The 25,593-nt window shown below is 44.1% G+C and overlaps 1 protein-coding gene across 1 annotated transcript in view; it reads left to right on the forward strand.

The window, feature by feature from the left end:
- Positions 1 to 24,477, forward strand: part of NDUFA10 (NADH:ubiquinone oxidoreductase subunit A10) — a 39,473-nt gene extending 14,996 nt beyond the window's left edge. The window contains exons 8-10 of the mRNA XM_042822380.1: positions 1,957 to 2,042; positions 11,366 to 11,474; positions 24,015 to 24,477. Of these exons, the coding sequence (XP_042678314.1) occupies positions 1,957 to 2,042; positions 11,366 to 11,474; positions 24,015 to 24,083 (264 nt within the window). The 3' untranslated portion in view covers positions 24,084 to 24,477. The remainder of the gene's footprint in view (positions 1 to 1,956; positions 2,043 to 11,365; positions 11,475 to 24,014) is intronic.
- Positions 24,478 to 25,593: the final 1,116 nt, after the last annotated feature.

Below are 25,593 nucleotides of genomic sequence, written 5' to 3' on the forward strand. Positions count from 1 at the left end.
GTTGGAGGAGGAGGGCTGATGCCATTATTAATGAGCTGCTGGTGAAGATTTCTGATGTGGTAATAAGTGTGCAAAACTAATTTGGGCATTAATTTCTTTTTTCCCCTCGACGTGGTCTGAGCCCTTTTGTCAGCAGCTCTATTATTAATCCTGTCGTCAGCAGCAGTGGGGCAAGCACTGCTGTGGAGTAGGGGAGTAATTGCTCTTGCATATCTAATGGGAAGTATGTTGGAAGTTTAACTTCTAAATTAAGAATAATGGACATTTGAACTAACAACATTCGTCTTTTTCTTTTGTAAAAATGATAATCGTACTGCGTCAAGCAGTTTGGTAGGAACAAGCAGTTTCCAAGTGTAATTTTGAAAACTCATCTAGATGCCTGTGGTGCAGCTTTCTGCAGTGTTTTTGAGGCCTGAAACGTGTTGTTTTTTTTTTTTTTCTGTCTACAGGTCAATTTATTTAACACAAGAAGTAGGCTTCCCATGCTCTTAGCTATGATATCTCACTTAAGAACTTAATTATTTGTAAAAGATAAAAGATGGTTGAACAGCATCTTGCTTGCAATTTTAAATATACTTTGATGCTGTCACATATTAACCGTATTTTTCAAGTCTTTAATCAGCTAATTTAGTGTTCAGCAAATATGAAGGCTTCAGTTAAATGATGGTTCAGTTACTCCTATCTCTAAGCTGCTACTTCTTGCCATAAAAATGTAATAGTGCCAGAATGAACCATTTTAGTTGGGACTCCTTTGTAGTAGTGTGTTTCTATTACCCTTCAGGTGGTAATAAAAGGGAGTTAGTGTTCACTGTGATTGTAGGGAATAGGTTACTATGGATTTGATGTGCAGTAAAGGATAAAAGCTTTTCTGATTATTTTATCACCTTATTACTGGCATCTGCTTTCTTTGTTGTCAGTGGATCAACAATATGTCATGAGGATTTCAGTCCTGACCTCAATAGCTTTTATCCTTTCCTTCTACAAGAGGCATCTGTGAAATGGTAGGAGTTGCCATGATCTATTCTTTCCCAAGTTGCTTTGAGGTTTTGTCTTAAGTGCATTGCCCTGACACTGGTTTGGGTTTCCTTTTAGCAAGTAGGTCATGTGTGATAACCTCAGGCTTGTGTTAAACAATTGCCCAATGGACCAGCAAAGATCCGTTTTCTGATGGAACAAGATTGTAAATGAAGCTCAAATACGGGATTGGAAATTCTGGTGATGCTAGCAGGGTGATTTGCTGAGGTGTTACTTGTTTGAACGGTTCTTGGTGTCAAATGGAGACTTTTGCCCTTCCTTTCTGCTCTGGATGCGTGTGAGCATGGGTAGGTTTTCACATCTGATCAAATCCAAATCTTTGGACTTCTGCTAATTCAAGAGCTACTCTATTCCAGCCTGGAGTGTGCTCCCATTTCTGTCTTGTGAACCGTGCCCAGCAACATCAAGGAACAGTTTCAGCTTTTCTCAGTCAGTAGACTTCTCCTTTTTGAAAGAAAACAGCTCTCCTATGCAGCACTAAGCATAATGATGTTACTTGCAACAGAAAGGGTTAAATTTAGACTCCTTTTCATTCTCTCTTTGATTTGCCTTTGGAGTGAGCTTGTGTTTTTTCCCTTTCAGTCTCAACAGCAGGTTGAAGAAGAAAGTTATAGATGGTGTAGGAACTTGGAAACATAACACCTCTCCAGCCTACTTAATCCCAGCCAAGGCTTAGGCCAGCAGGCACTGTAGTGCTGGTCACTGTGTGTCTGTGCAATGCTCACAGGAGGGCTGCTACCTCCAGAAATGTGACTTGGAGATCATACGTTAGCTTAAAATGTCTGTGTTGTTCATACAGTTTTACCAGGGAGACCTTTTTACTGCATAAGAGTATATTTCAGTTACTTCATTGCCTGGAGGGGGCTGCTTTGACATTCTCATCAGACCACCTGTTAATATGATTTTTTCCTCTGATTTCAGGTAATTGAAGACATTGAGTACTTGAAATTTGACAAGGGCCCATGGCTGGAACAAGATGATGTTTCTTTCCATCATTTGAGACTTTTGTAAGTATGATATCTTCCAATATTGTTTAGCACTGGATTTCTGGGAATCATTAAAGCCTTGACCTTTTATAAGGTATATTTATATTTGCACTGTGCTTCATTTTTTGAAATGTCATCAGTGACAGTAGACTTTTTAAATACTGTTGCTGTTGTAAAATGAGTGCGGAGTTCTGTTGCTGCTAACCAGTTGGAGGAGAGACTTCAGACAAACATCCCTTTCTATTAATGAAGTACAGGAATCATAGAACATTTAGGTTGGAAAAGACCTTCAAGATCATGTCCAGCCATTAATTAACACTATCAAGTCCACCACTAAACCATGTCCCTCAGGCCACAGCCACATGTCTCTTAAATGCCTCCAGGGAGGGGGCCTCCATCACCTCTCTGGGCAGCCCCTTCCAGTGTGTGACCACCCTTTCACTGAAAAAATTCTTTCTGATATCCTGTCTAAACCTCTCATGGTGCAACTTGAGTCCATTTCCTCGTGTCCTGTCACTGGTCTCCTGAGGAAACAGCCAGCCACCTCACTGCAACTGGCTTTCAGATAGTTGTAGTGCAGTGAGATCTTCCCTCAGCCTCCTTTTCTCCAGTCTGAACAATCCTACTTCCCTCAACTGGCTCCTCGTGTCTTGTTTTCTAGTCTCTTCACCAATTTTGTTGCTCTTCTCTGAATCTCAGTGTCTTCTTTGTAATAAGAGGCCTAAAGCAGAACACAATATTTAGGGTGTTGGTCTCACTGGTGCTGTGTAAAAGGGGACAATCACAGAATCCTTATAGTTGGAAGAACATCTGAAGGCCATCTAGTCCAGCTCCCCTGCATCAGGTTGCCCAGGGCCTGGTCCAGCCTTGCCTTGAAAGTCTCCAGGGACAGGGCATCATCCAAATCATTAAGCAGCCTGTTCCAGTGCCTCACTATCCTCACTGTAGAAGATTTTTCCCTTATATCTAACCTAGATCTACCCTCTTTGAGCTTGTAACCACTGAAACCATTTCCTCTTGTCCTATTGCCACAGACCCTGCTAAAGAATCTGTCCTTCTTTCATTAGCTCCATTTTAGATACTGAAGGGCTGCCATCAGGTCACCTCGCAGCCTTCTCTAGGCTTCTCGTTTCCCGGTGCTGCTGTTTGCTGATGCAAACCAGGGTGCTGTTGGCCTTCTTGGCCACCTGGCTGTGCTGCTGGCTCATTCAGGTGATTGTCAGCACCTTCAAGTTCTTTTCTGCTGGGCTACTTTCCAGATAGTTTTTCCAAGCCTATGCTGCTGCGTGGGGTTGTTGTGACCCATGTGCAGCAGCTAGCATTTAGCTTCGTTGGCTGCCATGCAGTTGGACTCAGATGATTAATCAACCTACGCACGTCACTCTGCAGATCCCTCCTGCCCTCAAGCAGATTGATGCTCTTGCAGCTTGGTGTCTTCTTCAAACTTGTAGAAGGTTCACTTGATTCCATCATCTGTATCACTGATGAGGGAACACTAATTATGATTGACTACCAAACTCTGCTGGCAGCATCTTTTTGGGTCTGACCGTCTGGATAGTTCTTTACCTGGCAATGAGCACATCTGTCCAGGCCACAAGCAGTCAGTTTCTCCAGGCATTTCCCAATTACTGTGACCTGTGGTTCCTACTATTGGAAATGTATTTTGCGAGCTGGCTAAGCACTGTGTACAGACAGGCATGCAGTTTTAAAACACTATTTATGCACTTGACACGGTGGTGTCACTGCTGCTCTGGCAGCACGGTGTTCTTCATCAGAGCTTGTTGACAGGGCAACCTTGTAGTGAGATTTAGGTGTGGTGCTGTTTAGATTGGCTGTGTTTAGAGTGTTTTTCTGAAAGTAATTTTTCAGCTGTCTGCTTTTTAGTATCTTCACAGCAGTCAAGAAGCTGGCTGTAGGGTAAAAAGGAAACAGCCAAACTTGGAAGACTGTGTGGAAGATAAGTGCTTTTGTGCTCTTTCTGTCTGACTTCCAGAAAATAATCCTAAACCAGAGCTTTATTCTTAATTTGCAGGTTTTTTTCCTTTGTTCTGTGTAATAACAAGCAAAATTGTAACATGTAGTAGTTCAAGGGTAGTGTTTTTTTTGGTTTTTTTTTTTTCTTAAAGATGTCTGTTTAATTGGGTGTGAAGAAATCAAAATCAGACAGTGGAAAGCTTCTTGCTGAAATAAAGTCAAATTTGATTAAAGGAATTCTTTGCAAGTACTCCATGATGATCTCTGTTCCAATTTAATTGTGGAGTGCTACTGGTAAGGTTGCATATGTCTGCAGAGCAATGCTGAAGGGAGACCTAGCCCTCAACCTTGAAGGGATATGAATCAAATCATTGACATGCATGTAAGCAAGTAAGTCTACGTGCATTGCAGATGAAGCATTAGGACTGCCGCTCTTGAATCGTGTTGATGAACAAAATGTTCCCTGGATAATCCCACATTAAAAAAAAAAATCTACACTTGGAAGAGTATTAATAGGTTTAGCCTTGACTGAAGTGAGATAAGCTTCTCATTTTACAGAATAACATCAGACTGCGTGTATGGGGTAGCAAGTTTAGTATAGTTGCTGCATTTTTAAAGCAAAGCTTAACAATTTTACAGTTGTGTTAGTTTCAGGTTCTCTCTCACAGGTTGGTGGAAATGCAGGGTTTTAAAGAAGCATACAGTTGAACACTTTTCTCTGAATTTCATAGAATTACAGAAGAGACCTCTGGCTCACTCTGGCACTTCTGCTCCAGCAGGGCACCCACAGTAGGTGGCTTTCAGAGATCTGCAAGGAGGAGACCCCATAACCTCTGTATCCTCTCTTTGGTGTTGTGGGTTTTTTTGGTTTGTTTTTTTAAATACGTTGATGAAATCCCTCTGAGCCTCCTCCCCTTCTCCAGGCTGAACAGTCCCAGATTTCTTGTTGCTTTTCCTCATAGGAGAGTTGCTCAGTCCTTTCTGCACCTTGGCTGGACTCCCTCAAGTCTGCCCAGGTCTCTCTTGTCCTGGTGGGCAGAACTGAACCCAGCACTCCAGGTGTGGCAGAGCAGAAGGGAAGCATCCCCTCCCTTGTCCTGCTGCCAACAGTTGGCTCAGTGCACTCAGGACACGATCAGTCTTTGTCTCAAGGGCACTCTGCTGGCTCCTATGCAGCTTGGTGCCCACCATTCCCATTCCTGCAGAGCTGCTCCCACCTGGGTGCCAGCAGCATGCCCCACTCTTCCTCTTGTTGTGCTTAGAATTTCAGGCTTGATTGTGATACAGGCAGTGGAATAGTAAGTTAAATTGATTTATTCTGCGAAAAAGAATGCTGTACATCTCTTTTACTCGTTTGTGCTGTTACTTCAATTGTCTCCTAATATCAGCAATACTGTTGTGCCTTTTGTCTGGCTTTTCTACCAAGGGCTGAAGGTGTATCACAGAAAAGCAGCTTTGAGTTGCATCTAAGAGAAATAAGTCAGGATCTGAGTGCCCTTTAAGCATCTCAGAAGAGTTTTCTGTATGTAGTAGTTAAAAGATACATCTGGTGGCTTACATCCCATGAAGCTATGGAAATCAGATTTCCTTTGAAAGGAGAAAATACTTTTAAGTTACTGTTTTTCCTGTAGCTTCACACTGGTACAGGTATTAAGAAAGGATTATTGTTAATTGTGGAGTGTAGGAGGGAGTTAAAAGAAAGCACACAAAGAGTGCTGTATTAAGATATTGTATGAAAATTGCGCTTTGTAACTGTGGAAAAGAACAAATAGCATTGCTGAGGAGTTAATTTTTCGTTGAACCCCGGGCGATGATGAGAGGGTTTCCTTTACAAGACCTGTCATTGCAGATAATAAGAAATCTTCTGTTGGCAGCGTGTGGCTATGTTACTGAGCTCTCACAATGCAACAAACTGCTAATTTAAATGTTAATATGGTTTGAGTTTTACTGCTAATGCTTGCCTTCAGAATAACATTGTCAAGATAGTGGTTTTGTGTTCAGAGGTTTGGTGAAAGCAAAACTGTTCAGGAAATGGTGAGCAGCTTCTAACTCCTTGTGAAGATGTACACCAAGTGAGAAAGAACCTGAAATAACCTTGCACAGATGCCCTGTCTCCATATTAGTTCCTCTTGATGGATGGAAGCTTTAATGGTGCTGTGCACTCCAGATCACACACACCAGCACCTGCTGCCCTCTCGTGTTCCTGTTAGGCTGCAGCAAGGGTTTGGCTCTGCTGCTCTGTGTTCTCTGCTGCAGGGATGCTTTCACTTCTCCCACCTTCAGCTTTCACTTGACACATCTGGACAAAGGGGAGTTGATGGGTATTGTGAGGATGGCTTTTTAATTGCACGTGTATGGGCCCTGGCATATGGAAACCCCCATCAGGGCCTCTCACTTCTTCGGTAATGCAAATAGTAAGCAAGCTAATCAGACCAGGGAGCCGCACCCATATAAATCAGTTGCAAAACACATCTTTTATCTCCTGCCTTGCCCTCAAGTCCTTTCTCCTTTGCCCTAATAGAGAGCAGTTTGATAATGGGATTGAGGCATAAATTGCTAAAAGGTTAAGAACGTGTGTGTGTGTGTGTGTGTGTGTGTGTGTGTGTGTGTAAGCTGGAGGGTTCTCCCAGAGAATGCTTTCCATGTCTTTCCTCCCTTCCAGGCTCTGAGTCAGAGGAACAGAAATCATTCTGTTGGCTTTTGGGAACGTCCCAGGGATTTCCCATGTTGCTGCTGCACTGCCTTAAGTCTGTTTTTATCTGTGCCCTTCCTGACAGAATTGTCTGACTGCGTGTGTGCATTGCAAAATAAATAATGTTTTGAATAAGTAATGTTTTGAAACAAGGAGCTGTAGGTGGTGTGGTGTCACCTGTGTTAATGTGCCAGCAGGTGAGCGAAACACTGCATTTCACTTGTCCTGTTTACAAGTCCCCAGCTAGATCTGTTACATTACTGCAGCTCCTTCAGAGTTTGTTGTAGCAGAACATATTTTTAATGACTAAATCTTCAGCCACCATTACTTTCATTAAAAAGGGGTAGGTATCACCATTTCTTTTATCTTGACGAAAAGGAATCAATTTTCATTTGTAAACAATCTATCCAGGAAATAGTTTGTCACTGTCATACGTTCCATTTAGTTCATTAATTACAATTGGTGTGCTACATAACCTGTGTAGTAAATTGCCTGGTATTGTGTTTGGCATTACAGCAGAAATATGTTTTGAAGTTGTTACTGAAGAATCTTGTGCAAGCAGTGATTGGTAATTCTTAAGTTGTGTTAATGTTCCTTTAAGTACTTAAAACTGTTGCAGACCCAACTGAAGCTGGGCTTCAGTTTCTTTTCTGTTTGTTTTGCTCTGATGAAATGACATCTTGCAGAGGAGGGAAGAAATGAGGGAAAGCAACTCTTCAGCTTTGTTTCACACCATTAGCAAAGGAAAGGCACATCCATTCTGGATATGTCTGTGTGATATCAAATAGGAGCACCTGAAGTGATTGTAAGCAGTGTTTTTATAATTCCTCTGTCACGGAGACCCAAAAAAATCTCATAAACCATCCATCACAGAACTTCTGGCACTGCTGGGAACTGTTTCCTTAGCACCTTTTGTCCTTTATGCTTCCACTGGAACAACTCTTCTTTGTCAGTTTTCCTTTGCAGCAGCTTTCTTGTAGGTTGGAAGCATTCTTATTGCACCTTCTCACCTCTCACAGACCTGCTTTTCTTGGAAAGCTCTTTGTTTTTCTTTCCTGGCAGTGATTGTGCCTGTTCACCAGGGAGTGGCCACGGTTCACTTCAGGCAGGGCATGCTGGCACTGCCTGGCCAATGAGTCTGTTGGTCTGAAGGAGATCTGCAACTCATTGCCCTGCCATTGTGAAGGTCTGGAGCGAGTGGGCAAGAAGAAAATGGCACCAAGGGAAAGACAGGGTACAGGGGGACATAACCTGTTGCTGTCCTGTGTGCCTGCTGTGTGAGCTCATCAGCAGAGGAGGTCAGTGCAGTTGGAGCTGGATGCAGGTACCCATGTGGCCATCTCTCCCACCCAGCCGGTGTGCCTATGGCATGAGTCAGGAGTGCTTCTCCTTTCCCTTGCTCTCACAAGCATGGGCTAAGCTGTGAGCACACCATGCACCTGCTGGCTCACTCCCATGTGCTGTGCCCTACCCACTGCTGTGGAAGGTCTGGGGTAATACAGGCATGAGAGCAGAGGAAGGAGAGCCACCTGCTCACTCACATTGTCCCCAAGCAGTTACTGTGTCTCAGATTTGAAGCTGATACCAAGGTGTGTTCAGGAGAGCTTTTTTTCTTTCCCGCTAGCATCCATCTGCCATTTCTCAAGTTCCATACAAAGCAGAGAACTTAGCTTGGGATGTTTTATATTGCTGGCTTTAAGCCTTTTAGGCCAGAGAATGCTTTTAGGTATGGAAAGTATGGTTTTCTAATACTGAGTATTGTGTCACTTGCCATCACTTGATGCTTGCGTGCCATCAGGGTTCTGCCAGCGGCCTGAAAAATGTGTGTGTCCTTATTGTGAGCTGCCTTTAAAGGAAACAGAACTTCCTGCTCGGAAAAGAGGCAGGTTTGTATCCATCCTGGCTCCTCAGTGACACAGGGTGTGCAAAGTAGGTGTGTGTAGAGGCTTCTGGAGAAGCTATAGCATAGCTGCACGTGTGATTGCAGTGTAGCCATGGGAAGGACTCTAGCTAATAGGATTCTGGACCATTGTAATGGTGAGCTGAAATCCGGTGTTCCTGTGGTGTTAGCACTGTGCAGTCACTTGCATGCTCGTGGTGACAGCTGCAATGTCATGAGTAGGTAAAGTGCACTTTGGTAGCCGTGTTACTGCATTATGCTTTGAGAAGATATGGTTAAGTGCCTGACAACAATAAACAGTGGTGCTTTTGTACTGGGGGACAGAGAACGCTCAGGGAACTTAATAGGTGCTTGTAAATGCTTCCTGCTGAGCAGTGAATTAGTTCTGGCAAGCAGATGTGGTTTTGTGGTTACAGACGTTGTTGTGGCAGGTGTCTTTGGGTGGTGCTTTTATTTAGTATGCCAAAGTATTTCTGAAGGTATAAAGCAGAGATGAACCTGGAGAAGCCATCTTTGGCAGCGACAGGTTTGCTTGTGTTTTCTGTTGTACAGCATTTCCTTTGGAAGCAGCAGTACCAAGAGCAAAGGATTGGTAAGAGCAGCAGGTTTTCTGTCTAGGTCACCAACTAAAATAAATTGTGTCTGGTGATTGTAAAGGACAGTTCCTATTTGGCTGAGGTTCCTGAGGGAATAGATTAGTCTGCAGGCTGGTTGACTGCTGGACTTGCTTTGTTACCCTGTCAAATTATATTTTACATATGCCTGGACAGACTTTATCTGCATTCTCCTACAGGCTTGTCAGGTCCAGAACATCTGCTGGTGTTTGGCAGGACGCTGATTCTCATATTTCTATAGGACATTTGTGTGGGGAAAAGGCATGGAAATGTTTATTCACCAGTAAATAAGTGGGTATTCCACAGGATGTGCTGGTAAGGCTGAGCTGAGAAAGGTATTTAAACAGTGCCTGCAAGTAGTCCTCTTCACTGCTTAGCTCAGTGTCTTCTTTGCTACTTGTCTGTGCTCTCTGCACAGTGAAAGCACATGACATCAGTACTGATCTCAGGCACGGCTGGAGGGTGGACTGTTCCTAAGGAGTGAAGAGTTGATAGCTGAAGGGCTGCTACCTATTCTTTTTTGTTTAGTTAACCGTGGGCCTGAGACATAGCTGGTGCAAAGGTGCTCTGCTCTAAATATACCAGGACTCTAAAATAACACCATAATCGGATTGCAGCTCTGGGCGAGCTTTTCCATCCTCAGTTATCCAAGATCTTCTGGAGTGGAAAGGATTGGAGGAGACCGTGGGAGGGCCGGTGTTCACACGTCATGAGAACAGCTTTCTTTGTACTAGTGAGGAAGCAAACGAGGGCTCTTCCTCCTAGGTTTCAGCGTGTTGAATGCCATGGGGTTTGTCAGCTTTGGTTTTCTTCTTCAGCTGAATGCTCCTGCTACTTGTTTCTGTCAGAAAGCTGTCCCTGGTAGGTGCAGTTCGACATCTGCACTGTGCAAAGGGACGACTTAAACGCAACGTGAACCTCACTGGATTTGCCATTTGACTTTTTGTGTCTTACAGTGCAGAGCCACAGATCTCCAGAGTGCTTATGGTCACAGTGTGTCATCCACAGGCTTCGGAATAAATATGAGATGCTTCTGCTTTTGCAGAATTTGCCCAGCCGGTTAGAAAATACTAGACTTAATATTTGTGTAGGTGCTAGAATAGTTTGTAGGGAATATCCTTGGTGTTGGCCCTGTAAATGGGCATTTGTCCTTTTTTCTCTTCATCTCTTACTGAATTCCTGCGTTTCCTTACTGACTGATCTGCAGCAGAATAGCTCACAGTGTCAGTATGTCTTAGCAGTCTCATTTACTATTTGAAACTGTGAGGTGAGTTGCTAAGCTTTGCAATTTAGGGGAAAAAATGCTAGAGGGCAGTTAGTTTCATGTTACCTCGGGGCATATGTTTCATTTGTGCCTGTCAGGAAATGCAGTTTACCAGAGACTAACAGCACAATTATTTGAATAGCTCTCAAATTCAGAACTTGGTCATGGCTTGCAGTAGAGGACAGCAGATGTGTTTTTCCCCAGATGCACATAGGTGGCACTGTTGATCTGCAAATTAATAGCAGTATGCAGAAGGTGGCTTTCTAGCAGTTTCTCAGACGCTTAAAATTTGGGATATTTGGAAGTGCTGGCTCTGGGTGTTGTAGATTTTTTGGGGATCCTGCTGTTTGCACCCTTTGTCACTAACTGTCCTACCGGCTGCCGCAGCAAACTTCCCCTGATTGCTGCCAGGTGGGATGCTGGGGATACTGCCTGCTTCCAAACATCTGTTTGTCTCAGTGCCCTTTAAAATGAAAACTTTAGGAAGAAAAGTGCTATCTTCTGATAATCCTTGTGAGGATTCATTTGTGAAAGCAAATGGAACAGGAAAGGTAATTAAATGAAGTTACTGTAGCTTGTGGACTTCCGTAGCACCAGCATTTTTACCTTGTTCAGATATGAAGGCAAAAAGAGGTGTCTAAGAGGAGGTTCCCAGGCGTGGCAGAGCCTCTCTGGGGAAGGTAAAACCTTGGGGAGGAACTGGAAAAGGAAGAAGGTGGAGCAGAAACAAGCTGGGGGCAAGGAGGGACGGGGCTGTGTGTACATCGTATGCTGAAAAGAGGGAAAAGCTGTCAGAGAACTGCTGAACAGCGAAACAGTTCTTTAATATTCGGTCAAACTCAGAACTGTTGTTGCGGAATCTGGACTAACAGTATTTTTCTTATCCTTGTTGCCCCTCAGTGTTCAGGACAAAGACGGAGTGCTGGATCCTGTAGCTATCCCTCGGTTCATTCCAGAAATCACAATTGGAGGCGCTGAGTACGATAAAATCTATTACGAATTTCGATCGGTGAGTAACCCTGGAAAGGGAGCACCTGTCCAACAGCCAAACGACAGTGCCTGCAAAAGTGTGAGTGCATTCACCACTGTCCTGTGCACAGCCTAGGTGTTAATCTCACGTACACAGATGCACGTTTCAAAGAGCGAGTTCTGGATTTTGCCTGGGTCCCCACCTTTTTTGAAGTCTAGCTTCTACATAAGAGGAATAATGAAACAAATGGTTTGTTTCGTAAGCTGATTTTCTTTTTTGATCTTTAGATGTGGACTAAAGGATAAGTGGTTTTCCTTTTGTCTTTGTTTCTCCTGCCCTGATTAGTCTCTGACCTCTGAAATCTAAAATAATCCTTTGAGTCAAACCAGAAAATTGGAAACCCATGGCGACTAAAGAAGGCTGCTTATAAAACCCTTGAGGAGGGGGTGTTTTTCTGAAGTGGGCTGAGGAGGTAGGAACATTACATTGGATCTCAGAACTGTTGTTGCTTTAAATAGTTTGTTTCTGTAAGCGGGCACACATCCAAAGCCTGTTGTGGCCCAGCACTCTCATACACCTCATGCAGGCTCCCACACAATGTTTTAATTAGCTGCTCGCCTTTCTGATTCTGCAGACAATGGCTTCCAATTGACTTAGCACTTTGTCTTATCGGTTATTGTTGTTCAGCTGGCATGGGGTCCTGCCCTACCACGCAGCATTCTCCTAAGGGCCAGGTATTGTGAATTCTCATCAGAGAAATTGTGGCACTGATGGCAATTAAGTAATGATGATTGGACAAACAGAAGTTGCAGGTGATGGTTCATTTTCAAGTTGCGTTGAAATCTTCTGTGGTTGCTGGGTTTTTGTTTATTTCCCTAGAAATCACAAAAGGAAAGGAGTATCTGTATGAGTTGTTTCTAACCGTGCAAATCATGATTTGAGCTTTGTCATTTTTCTGGTTGTGCTTGTATACAATCTCTTAATAGAATTAAAACTGTTCTGTGGGCTCATTTGGAAGCTGAACTAGCAGCGTTTTCTTCTCGAATATTCATAGGGACTTCTGAAACAACTGTTAGCAGAATTTGTTCCTCCTCGGTTAATTGCGCAGTGGAGAGGCTCTGTGTTCATGCTGTGCTGCCTCATTTGAGATGTATTCCTTTCACCTTGTAAGGGGGGTTAACAATAAGGGTTAAAGCAGCAAAAAGCTGCTTTAGCTGCTGTGGTTCATCTGAGCTACCAGTTTTGTGCTTTTTAGTGTGACGTTTTGAATCCCAAGCTTCAGGCTCGGTCTAAGAGTTTGTGAAGTCCTTCACTCCAAGAGATGTCTATGTGTGTGCAGCACATACTTCAGAATGGCCTACTGCATGCCTTGTTGCCAGCACGCAACATCCATCTGTGCTGATGGTGCCTTTCTTCCCATAGATGATAGGCTTTTTTGGCTGAAATGTCACCTAGCAGAGGAGCTGGGAGTTGCTGAGGCTGCCTGACACACAGCTAGGACCTTAGAGCTGTGTGCTGGAAAGCAGGGGTGCTACTTCTGAAAGCCTTTTTTTTCCCTCCAGCTGTACGGCAGCACATTCCTCTCTGTGTTGGCATGAAACTGGGAACGTCCTGCCTCCTCAGATAGCTGCCTTCGGGGAAAAGTCACTTCCCTTGCAGCAATGGGGTGCTTAGGAGTAGGTATGTGAGTACCTGGGGAAGAAAGCTGGGATTTTGGATTGCTCTGCTCGATGCCAGTTAGTTGACAGCAGGAGCCTGAGCTTTTCATTGCAAAAAACATTGCCAAAATAAAATCTCCCATCTGCAGGCGTGCTTTTAGGCCCTGATTCAGGGAAGTAGTATGGAAAGTGATAATGTCATTTGGAATAAAGAGGAGTCATGTGTGATTCACAAAGCGTTCTGTTCAATCCAGACAGTGCCGACTACTATTTATTTTTTTCTCTTCTGGATACTTAAACTCTTGTAAGCCCTCAGGCACGGGGAATGTGCACAGTGGAAAAGATGTGAAGCATTCACCTAAGCTACTAGAAAGGTGAGCACAGGGCCACGTGCTGTTTAATGTTCTGAGAATCCAATTATTTGTGCTGAAACCTAAGAGCTGCATTTTTCCTCCAACTTTGCTTAGCAGACGAAGTTGTGAGTTTCTGCTTGCTTGCATTCAGAGGTAATGCAGCAAGACACCAAGCAGCACAGACAGGAGAAGCAGATGAACTGTAGACACAAGTCTTGGCTACGAGTTTGCTGGGTCTGATGGGAGGGAATCTCAGCTCATAAAGCCTTGCCTTGCCCGTGTCTGTGCACAGATGGTTGCATCTCTGCTACCACTCTTGCGTTTGAAGACAGATAAAGATTTTAGGCTCACGTGACTTGTAAATAAAGGCTTAATTATGGTGTAATTACAGAACTTGAACTTTTCCTTGTGGGAAATGCATGCTTTTAAAGTTGGAGTAATGATGTTTACCAGATAAACACAATGATTTGTGCAGGGGATTTTTCTTCCTCGGCAGTCCTGTAACTAGCTATACATCCCTGCTCGTACAAATAGGCAACTAAGTGCTGTGCTTTTCAGAGCTGCGTGCACACAGTTCATGCTGCCTAATAACAGTGGTTTTCAGGGATTTTCAAATTCCAGGCAGAAGCTGGGTTTTGTTCAAAATATTAATTAGTCACAAGCAACTGAGGAGGAGGAGGAAACACTTCTCAGGGAATGAGATTTGAGTACATTTTCCTTTCCTCAAAATCGCGAGGTAACCACATACAGCTCTGAACACCATAGGATTGCTTTTTATGTATATCCTCTTAATTTCTTCTGTAAACGTTCTTTTTGTATGTGAGGAGGTGGCTTTCTGCCTCTTCCTCTTACTGTGGAGTCATCTGGCAGGGCTCAGACGTTCTGTTCAGGCATTCATAAACTTCTAAAGATGCTTTTCTGGCACAGGAAAAGTAACCTTTTAGTCAGGGTATGTAGATCAGAGATAAGCATGTTCATTCTTAAGTGAAGCAACATTATTTTAGGAACTGTCAGACTAGTAAAGGCTTGAATGCTGTGGGTTTTTTTATTTTTTATTTTTCCACAACTGCTGTATCTCTGCACTTTCTTCCAGCCGTGTACAGAACCACAGACAGTGCTCCAAGCTCCGTGTGCGCCATGTGAAGCTGGAGCACATAGGCAGATGTGTTTGCAGAGAAGAGAAAACCAAATGATTCTGTGTAATGGAATCAGTGCACTTAAATAATGTACTTTTGTACTTCATGCTCCCAAATTGTGTCGGCAAGTCCTGCCTGAGTCTCCTAGGGATGGTGAAAAGAGGATTTGTTTAGGTGCATGCTCTTTGCTGTCTATATAAAAGTGCAGCTGTCTGAGCTTCATAGTCAAACTGTCACCTACTTTTTTACCTCTGAAAACGAAGCTGCAGAACTTTACAATAATGGTTACATTGCAGATTGCAGGGAAATTATCAATATTTCTTTTACCCAATCTTTGTATTTGAAAAGACAGTGAAATAAATTAATGAGGCTGCTGCTTATGGACAAGAGTTTGGAGTCGAGGGCTTGCTGGTGTTCACTTACATATCAGAGTGGAGAATTTTTTGCTATAACAGGAAAGTTAAGTATTTAATATCTGATCTTCTTTCCCATGTCATCATTTCTAATTAAAGGCATGCGTGTTAGCCCGCTGGCTCCAACCCTGGTTTGTGCAGTCACTTTCCTCTATTTGTCCAGTGCCTTGCCCCAATGTTTTTAAAGAGTGATCTAAGAAATCCTGGAGAACAGGGCTATTTTCAGCAGAATGCTATAAAACACAGCTTGCATCCAACACTCGAGGGTTTTTGTTGTTTTTTTTCCATCCTCCCTCCAGGGGGTAAGAACGTGCAGTGGGAGGATTGCATCCTCTTTCTAGCTTGCTGGGATACTTTAAGTGCATGTGTGGGTGTGAATACTAAAGAAAATGAACAAATGCTTGGGCACATAAACTCTCTCACCACAAGACAGGTCCATGCACCTAGAAGTTCCTTTTGTAATAAAGCAGATCTTTTATCAGAATGTTTTTTATCTTTTGTTAGCCAGAGCGATGCAACTGGAAGAAAGTCAGGGACGTGTGCCTTACCCTTGGAGCAGGCAGTTTATGAAGAATTCTTTGAAGAATTTATTCCACACTCTTGAACTACCTTCAAAGATGCTTTCTATCACAATATGAGTTCGGGCTCCAGTGAGTGCGTGTGCGTAAGGCTTGCTTAGAACAGTGTTAGTCCTCAGCTTCCCATCTGAGGCATCCTCTTGCTCCTGTACTGAATTGGTGAACCCTCTGCTCCTCTCTCTTTACCCACATACTGCTTTTCCCCACCATGCAGTGCCTGTTTGCTGATCCTGGGGATCCCTTCAGCTTCCATCCGGTGATTTCTTGCCTTGATCATTCCTGTTCTCTTCCAAACCAAACTATGCGATGTCCCTTTCTGTCATGAGATGAAATTTGCACTCTCGCAGTGTGTGAGGAAAGCAGAGACAAAAGTTCAGCTATCCCTCCATCCACTGCACTCCTCACATTGTGTTTGTCTAGTCATTGCAGCTCCATATTGTGTGAAAGCAGTGCAGTGAGCTTTACTGTGGAGATAACTCTTGTGTGGTGCTACACACCTTGGCCTCTGGCCGGCCTCAGATTTTACACAGGTTTGTTGTAGCAATTAGTCACTTTACATATGCATATGCACACATACACATAATCTGCTCTGTGTGAATAAGTAGAACTTCACAGAAGTTATGGTTTTGGTTTTTTCCAGAATCCTGTAGCTATTCACAGTTTACTTAGGTAACAAGAGTTGGCTTCCATGGTAGTCTTGCCTTTGCAGAATTAAGGAGTTTAAGATATTCTGTCTTCTTTTTTTTTCTTTTTTTTCTATGTTTGTAATCCTATCAAAGATGGATGCCATGGTAACAATCTTCTGTTTTTCCTCTCCTGCCATTTTTCTTTTTTCTTGTCTTGCCAAACTTTTTGTTTTTTAGACCAAGGACTCCTGTTCCATTTCTCATTTTTATGGAGTTGTTTGACAGTTGTAATGCCCAGCCCTATCTGCTTTTGGATTCAGGAGGGGATGAAAACAGGCACGCAATAAATTAGGAAAAGCTCAATTTATTTTTGCTGCTTTATCTCTGCAAAAATATTTTTAGCCATTTCTAAAATAAAGGAAGATGTTGCCTAGCTAGATAGCTGTAGGTCTACAGGAACCCGAGGAACTACTAAAAATGAAGGTTAATAAAGTTGTTTCTGAAGGTTTTTTGGGAAAGGGTAGGAAATAGGTGCATGATCTGCTCCTGTTTCCTTCTCACTGGTCCTCCTCTGTTCTCATCAACCTTTAAGGTGCATGGGAAGCGTGAGAAGTTTGAGTAGCCCCTCTTCTGCCTTGGAACTATGCAGCTTTTCTTCCCTGCTTACCTTCAAGTATAGCATGGGCAACAGGCAGAGATAACCATCCCAAATATGGAGGGGAGGAGGACTTTGAGCCCCTTGGGACTGTCAGATCTCTGGTTTTGCTTTACATGCCATGCTGTCCCAAGCACCGGGTGCTTATCTGAATCCAAAAGGCAAGTAACATCCCACTGCTATTAAAATAATCTGCTTTAAACTTGGCACTCTAACATTGAGTCTTGTGAAAGGAAACAGTTTTTTGGGAAGCAGCACAGCCTTACCCTCTGAAACCCTCCTGTCCTGTAACATAATAGGAACGCGGTGTCCAAGGTAAACCTCTGTTAAGACATTAAGAGCAAGCAAACAAAAAAACAACAGCACATGAAAAAATAGTTGGGAGAAAAAGATATTTGGTTGATGGAGGAATGGAGGAAGAAGTTTCAGCCGAACTGCTTCCATTCTTCTGCATCTCCCAGGGAACTTTGGAGGAAGCCCCACATCGGCCGGTTTCTGCTTGGTTTCTTGTACTGAATATCATGCTCTAAATCAGGAGATGGCTTTGGCACATATGTACTGAAGGTGCTTGGCTCTGCTTCTCGACCTCCATCCCATCCGTGCATTGCTCCAGCTCCTTGGCGTAACATCTCCACGCGTCTTAAAGCGTGAAGATATGTGAGTTTGAGTTGTTGAGCTGTAGTGTGCCATCTTCCTTTTCTCCTGATAGCACCCTTCTAGTGAGAAGCACTCCAGGGGGGTTTTAATGTACAAATGGTGACCAGAGAGCTGCTTTCACTCAGGGTCACAGAATGGGGTGGATGGGACCTTAAAGATCATCTAGTTCCAACCAGAGCTCTGTTGGCAGTCCTGTTGTAAGGAGCTTTTTGCACTGTGCCTGCCCAGTTAAAAAAATGAATCTACACTGAGTTAAGTCTTTGTGACTCGAATTCGGTTGCTTTTTCCAACAATAGACAGTGGACCCTGCACTATGAGGTGAGTAATTGGTGTTCTTAACATGCCCCTTCCTAAGGAAAAACAAAGTATTCTGCCAGTGTGGAGTACACACAGTGTGGAGTACTGTTGCAAGTTGACACTGGAAAATGACTGCAGTAAAATATTTAGCCGTGCCCTGTTGCTTATTTACTCTTGGCTGTCTTGCAAAAGCAGAGCTGGAGATACACATTAGATTGTTTATGGTGTTTGTAGTTGCTCGAATTGCAAGTCACAAATTCCTTTCTACAGATTGGATTCCTGCTGATACTCAACTATCTGGTTTGAAGTGAAAATGCTTTGGCTTTAAAGAAGTAAGCCATGTCCTCCTTATGGACACTTATCTTTCCATTGGATCTCTAATGATTTCTCTGTTTTTTGTTGTTGGTTTTTTGTTTTGTTTTTTTGGTTTTTGGTTGTTTTTAAATGAATGAATGAAGGGCAGGAACCACTGAACAATTTCACTAAATTGTGTCTGTTTTAACCTCAATCCAGTAAAGCTTTTGAGAGCTGTCTTACTCAGGCTGTGGTGAATGCTCACAGCATTAAGGAAAGGATGGTAGGAGCCAAGCTGTAGGCAAATGTCTGTCTTTTCCAGTCCTGTGGAAATCAAACTGTGCACCTCATGAATGCATGTTTATAGGCAGAAGGGAAAAGAGTGGTGATTCTTTCTTGCTCATGGAGTGTTGGAAAAGAAGACAGATTCTAAGCTTATGGATGTAGACCTTTTCAGGCTGTTGAAACTCTCCAGAGCTCTACCTGTACATGTCTGGTTTGAAATGATTTTATTTGCCGTGGCTGCAGCATATAGCAAACAGCTGGCTAAAACTGTTTGCTGCTACTCTGCAGCATATACCACTTTATAGGGCTTTTCATCACATTTATAGCTTTGACAGGCACTTCTGTGGCAGAGTTCTTAATTTAACTGATGAGATGATCTTGTTTTCATCTTTTTACTGATGTTCTTTTAAAGTTGAGCAGTTTGATTCCTCTGAGCCAGTTCTACCTTTGCTGGGTAGAGCTTATTTCATTAGTTCCTTTCTTCATACAGTGGTTTTTATAGCATACTTCTTGAGCTAATCCCTGCTGCCAGCTCCAGGTTCTGCAGTGCATCACAGCAGACCAGAGCTTGATTCTCAGTCTCCTCCATTTTCTTGCAGTGAAAAAATCCACTATCCAGCAGTGTTCCTGCAGGAGCTGGCATTCACCTCCTGAAGCTGCTGGGTCACTCTGGAGGGACATCTGCTCCCAGGTAGTGGTAACTACGTGGCCTTTGCTACTTTTCAGGCGAAAGGTTGTTACTGTCTGCATTCTGACACTTGGTATTGGGCAGACATGTGCTCTGTAGGTCTGTGCTGATGGTGCCAGGAAAGGGTTGGGTGGGCTTTGTCTCACCCTAAGTGCTGCTACTCTTATATCCTTGGAAATGTTTGGTAGAGGTCATGCATACCTCTACAGCTACTTGTTGCTGTTATTAACACGTTGATTAAGTTGTACTTTTTCTTTAGTCTTAAAGTTTTATTTGAAGGTAGAGAGCATGGAGCAGTCCTTAGAGTGTGCCAGCCACTTGACAGTGACGTGGCATTGCTGCAAGTTCAACTAGGAAACTTACACTCAATTTCGAGTCATGGTAAATGAAAGTCTCTTCCAAGTATTCACTTGATCTCCCATTGAGAGACTGAATTTTTAGTGTCCTTCAGCAAGGGATCCATCTAGCCGTCGGCTTTGTTTATTGGCACCTGTATCTTGTACTGGAAGTAGTAGTCAAATATTCAACTCCTCTTTCTGTTCTCACAGCTACTGGTGAGTTTCATGGAGCTGTGTCCCATCTCCCTTCAGTCACCTCTTTTTCCAGCCATCACTTTTTCTGTCTGCCATAGTGGCAGCTTTGGTGCTGGCTGCTTGTTCCCATCCCTGCCCTTGTATTGGCTCAGCAGCCAGCAGGCTGGAAGCTTCAGCTGGCGGAAAGCTAAGGATGCAGGGTGGAGTCTCAGCTTAGCCAATTGCTGGCCCCAAAAGGAGCACATCCTACAGCTTCCCTGCATCTCCATGTTTGCCTCCCACCACTTCTCTTTGCAGCTGTCGGGTATGCATTTGGCCGAAGGAACTCATTGAGTCACTGAAAATAAGCCAGCCAAAAGGAGTGCATAGCTTCTCACTGGGTGAGGGAGGTGACTGGGCTTGTGGAATGTTACAGCAAGCTGCAGAGAGGGTTGGGGCTGCGCAGCAGAGAGGTGAGATGATGATGAGTACTATAGGCTCCCTCCCTTCTCTTGATATCGAGCTGTCTGGTCCATTCAGCCACCCTGTGCGTGGTCACTGATGCTTTTCCTTTGTGTCGATACAGGCTCCTCGTGCCCTGAGCAAATGCTTCTTCTAGGAGGAGGTGGAGGGCAGGCAGAGCACCGCAAGAACGGGAGCAACTCCCATTGCAGTGTTTCTCCAGATGCTGAGTAGACCGGCCTTGTACCTTGTTGTGCAGCTTTACAGTGGATGGTTCTGAAAGATGTGAGCTTTCAAGGGCTCTTCCTCAAAAGTCGTCTCTGTTGCTTGCATCTAAGATAGATATTGCACAGAACATAAACTCACATGATTCTGCTTGCTAGGTAAAAGGAAATTCGTTTATATGCAGTTTCCTGGCTGCTTGGAAGGCCCCTCAACATACCCTGAAACTCAGCTGCTTTTGCCAAGGCCCACTGTGAATGATGGAGTATGGATGAATACTTATTATAAAAATTGCTTTGATGTTTTGCATGTCTTTAACCAAAGGCACATGTGGAATTTGTTTTGGACAATGAATTTGAATTCTGCTGGGATTGATATTGTGTTGTTTTAATAGGGGAGGTTTCCCCAGGAATGGAACTGTAAAGCCCTGTATGTTCCCAGAGAGCTCCTGTTGCTTTAATAATCTTGTTATCTGGGAATCTCTTAGGTATCAGAGGGCCAATTATGTGCTGCCCAGAGAGGACCAGGGAGAGATGTTTTTGTGCTAGAATTAATAGACACAGGCTGGTCACAGCAGGTCTTATGCCCTGCCTAACTCACCACTGTAAATTTGTAGGGCAGGGATAGTAATCATTTATTTCCATCTCACATCTCCTCTTTGCTCAGCAGGAGTAACTCTTAACAGGACAGCATGGTTTCTTCTGACGTTTAGACAAGACATTAAAGACAAGTTGAAATGAAATACCCTAGAAAAACTGATGAAGACTGACTTGTAATAGCTTGTGACAGGGCAGGGTGGTGGATGTCTTATGAAGGAAGTAGAAGTCTTCAGTTAGCTTGATGCTTTGTAGAAAGAAGTCTGTTCTGACCCTAAAATAAATAAAGAAAAAAAAGATGCCTCCACCTTCCTTAAAAGAGGCTTCAGCTTGGATTAAGTAGCTGTTATCATGGCCTGAGCATAGATTTCATCAAGGCAGCTCTCTTAAGCAGGATACTTGCCCAGTTCCTTTGAAAGATCACTAGGACATGCCAAAGGTCCTGTGTGGAACCAGGTTTTGTGTGGAGCTGGGTGGACAATCTGTGCTTAATTAATTGTAAAGAGTGTGGCTGATACATTATTTTGCTTATTATTTTGTTCGTTTTTTATTGTTATACCTGCATCTCTTTTGCCTGTAGGATCACACTTTATAGTAGTTGCCCAGTGTAAGGTATTGATCCTTTTGCTGGGAGTTGTGTTATCCTGTGGCTTAGTTACCTAGTGGGTACAGAGCCTGGTTCACGTTTATTCAGGCAGCAGCTGCACTAAAATTTTGCCTTGCTTTAGCAAAACGAGTTGCTAAGAGATGGTTCTGCTGACCTGCTGGTGCAGCCTGCGCTCTCCTAGCTGCATAGAGCACGTGTGCTGCTTTGCTGTATTGGCAGGCTCTCTCTCACAGTCCTGCATGCTGTGTTAGTAATCTCTTAAAATGGCTGCTACCTAAACAGCCTCTTTCCCCAAATCTTTAAGGCTGAAGGTAGAATGACTTAGCACTTGTGATGCTGCCCATGCGTGGTCTGCAGGGCTGTGCCTATCCTCTTCCTGCCAAATCCCGTGCTGTGCTTTGGCTGCAGGTGTGTCTGTTAGCTGACCTGCTGAGTCTCCAGGCATGGACTGTGTTCTTAAGTCTCCCATGTCCTTCCATGCCCAGAGCTGCTGTTCTTCAGCTCTAGGCCTGGATGCTACGCCTTGAACTCCTGCATGCCAAGAACCCGTATGGGCTACTGTCATAGAAGCGTGGACTATCCTGAATTGGAAGAGACCCACAAGGGTCACCCAGTCCAACCACAGCCCCACACAGCACCTCCCAAACCCAACCCCTATGGCTGAGGTTGGTGTACCAGTGCTCCCTGAGCTCCAGCAGCTCGGGGCTGTGCCCACTGCCCTGGGAGCTGCTCCGTGCCCGCTGCCCTCTGGGGCACAGCCTTCTCCTCACCCCACCATACCAGGCAATGCAGAGTGGAACAGTCCTTTCCCTCGCCTGGCTGGCAGTGCTAGGCCTAATGCATCTCCATTTAGACTTGTCCTTATTACAGCTTGCTTTCCCTCCCTGGTGAGGATGCAGACCCTCCAGCTTTCCTAGCACATCTGATGTCCCAGATGCTGCAGTCCATTCAGCCTTTCCTTCTGCAACGTGTTTCTTGGTTTACTTGGCCTGAGCTCTTGCATAATGTGTCTCCAGAGACCTGTGAAACCATCCATAATTCCTGACATGCCATCCAACAACACGGCTGACTCTGAGGGTCCCCAGCCCAGTGCCATTGTTGTGGTTTAACCCGGCTGGTGGCTCAGCACCACGCAGTTGTTTGCTTGCTCCCTCCTTGCACAGTGGGATGGGGGAGAGAATCAGAGGGAAAAAAAATTGTAGAAAAAGTCGAACTCGTGGGCTGAGATGAAAACCTTTGACTAAGATGGAGAAAAGGAAAATGGTAATTATACGAACGTATCTAAAAGTGATGCACAAGCAGTTGCTCACTACCCCCAGCTGATGCCCACCTAGCCCCTGAGCAGCATAACTGAGAGAGATGAACTCCCATCCATTCAGAACTCCTTCATGATGTCATGTGGTATGGAGTGTCCTTTTGGCCAGTTTATGTCAGCTGTACTAACTCTGTTCCCTCCCAGCAACATGAGCCCTTCACTACAAATGGCCTTGGCTCTGTACAGCACTGCTTAGCAAGCAACTGTAAATATCAGTGTGTAATCAACATCGCTTTTCTCCTAGAACCAAAATGCAGGATCTTACCAGGCACTCTGAAGGAAACAATTCCATCCCAGCTGCAACTAAAGACTTTATTCCATACCATTTATGACCAGTTTGAGTCCCACAGTTTCTCCACGTTCTAACTAACTACCATCACCTCTCTTATGTGGCACCTTGTGTATAGCAATGGGTCAGAGAAGAAGTAATGAAACTGCAGAATCAGTGTTTCCATGAGCCCTGGGCTGGGAACCAGTGGCACAGAAGGGTCAGTCGTGCTAACCAGCAAGTCTGCAGCAGTCAGCTCCCAGAAACCTGGAGGGTCTGTGTGGAAGAGCTGCTGCTTGAAGCTCAGTGTGGTTCTGAGGTTGCAAGTGAAGGTTGTTGCTTTGCTCTCAGGGTACCTGTGAAATTTGTATTGGTGTGGTGTTGAGAAACTTCAGTTTTTCTAGCAAGTAGTGGTGTCTGGCCGTGCTGGTGGAGATGGGCAGAGATTGCATTCTGCTTTAGTGAAGTTAGGTTCAGCTCTTGAAGGCTAAACATGCAATTTCATTTGAATGGTTTAATTTAAATGTAGTAATTAGCTCAAAATTTCATGCGTGAAACTTATGCATTTAATAGTGTGTGTCTGTTCTGGCATGAGATTCTACTGACTTATACCATTCTTCTACTGTGCACCAAGATTAGAGGGGTCATCTCTAATTAAAATGAGGAATGGCATACAGTGGTAGAAATGGGTGAATCCAGATGGAATGTGCTTTTCTGTTGGTGAGAAATTGGCTTAGTTTACATATAAATGTGTTTATATACGGTATTGAAATAGTATTTTCTGTGTGTATTCTCTATTTTTCTCTGAAGGAATTAATTTTTCTACGAGTACCAGACCTAATTTTGCAAAAAAAAGGCGTATTTCCTTTTGCAGATAACACAGGTCGCTTCGTAGAGAATCTAAAAACTTTGGTAAACAGTAACAAAATGCCTGATTAAACTTTCTGTTTTCTCTAGCTTCCTGGTCGCAATTATCAGAAGGGCTACAATGCTGAAGTTGGTGACAAATGGATCTGGCTGAAATGAAATCTGCCTCGCTCGGGAGCCCTAGCGGTGATCAACCACAGCACTTGAGTGGAGAAGAAGCTGAGTTCAGAGTGTCTGCTCTGCATCAATTCTGTGTAGCACAAAGGAAATGCTGGGTAAATCATCTTCCAGCTACAGCATAAGAGAATAGACTCCTGGAAGGCAAATGCAAATCACCTCGTTCTGGTTTGTTCTTCCCTGCTGAATTCAGGGTGCTTTCTCTTTGGATGCTTGATAGTCTGTGTGTAATAGAAAAGTGGTATTACAGGAGCAGACTTAAGATCGGTGCTGAACTTCTTCATCAAGACTGTGGCATGCTATTATACAGAATTATCGTTGTTTTCCTGGATGAAGAGAAATTAAACCTGTATCCTCCTGGTTCTCACAAAGTTAATTTCTTGCTCTGTCATGCGTGGTGTTTTATTTGCTTCATTAGAAGAGAGCACCTGCTTAAATAATGCACTCACATCATGTTCTGAAAGCCTCTTACCAGACATCAGTATCAAAGCAGCAAAGCACAGGGAGAAGTTTTTGAGAGAAGGCAGAAAGTTTTCTTGATGAGAAGAGCAAAATATCTGTGCTTGAAAGTAAAACAAACAAAAACTGCAAATAATTGCCAGCAGTTGTTCTCACAGCTTCTTCCCTTGAATGGAAACCATAGATCAAAATGTTCGTGGGATATAAAAGACAGAAGTAATTACTACGTTTGTAAGTCCCTGAAAATCCAAGTTCTTTCTTTTTAAATCTATGATTCATTTGGTATTAGTTAGTCACACAAATGAGGCACCTTGGCATTGGTTCAAGCACTGCTGTCCGGATTTGGTCCTCAGAAATTCTGTGCTTCCAGCAAAGGGCTGGCTGAGCACTGCAGTCACCGGACGGAAGCGCCATCAGGCATCCTGGCCTTCAGGGCAGTGCCTTTGAATTAAGGAACCAGGTCTAACCCGTGGGCCAAAACTAGGATGGAAAGAGCCCTTTAATGAGAGCCGTAGGGGATCAGTTGGGTGCCGAAATAAATGAACAGTGGGGTACAAAAGTCTCCCTTCTCACCCATCTGCGAATTCTCTTGGCATCTTTTATGGCTCCAGTTGCGTTTCCCATTGTGGAAGGACCGACCCCTTTGGTGCCACTGAGCCACCCTGTGCTGATGCAGCTGGTGGATCCTCGGAGAGGGGCGAGCGCTGGGATGCAGTGCCAAGTATGCGAGTGTGAAACAGTCGTCCTCAGCCCCCTGAAGTTCTCTGGTCTTGAGGCCTGGTCAGCAGCAGGAGCTGCTCAGCGTGGTCCTCACACTGCTGGATTGCGCTGCCAGCTGCTGCCTCCTGCTCCTCACAGAGCAGCCCATAAGGGTTTGTGTCTTTCTTGGTACCTTGGCACTCTTGACCACAGATGTGGTGGAAATGAAGCCTGCCTCGCTTGAGGCTTTGTGCATTTTCACCTTCTAGACCTGTTTGTGTTCCAGCAAGGCCACGTGCTTCCTCATCCCATGCCTTTCCCAGCAAGGTGTGTC

Source organism: Centrocercus urophasianus, unplaced genomic scaffold, assembly GCF_019232065.1.
Source record: "Centrocercus urophasianus isolate 14NV4802_14NV808 unplaced genomic scaffold, USGS_Curo_1.0 seq_20, whole genome shotgun sequence".
Classification (NCBI taxonomy): Eukaryota; Metazoa; Chordata; class Aves; order Galliformes; family Phasianidae; genus Centrocercus; species Centrocercus urophasianus.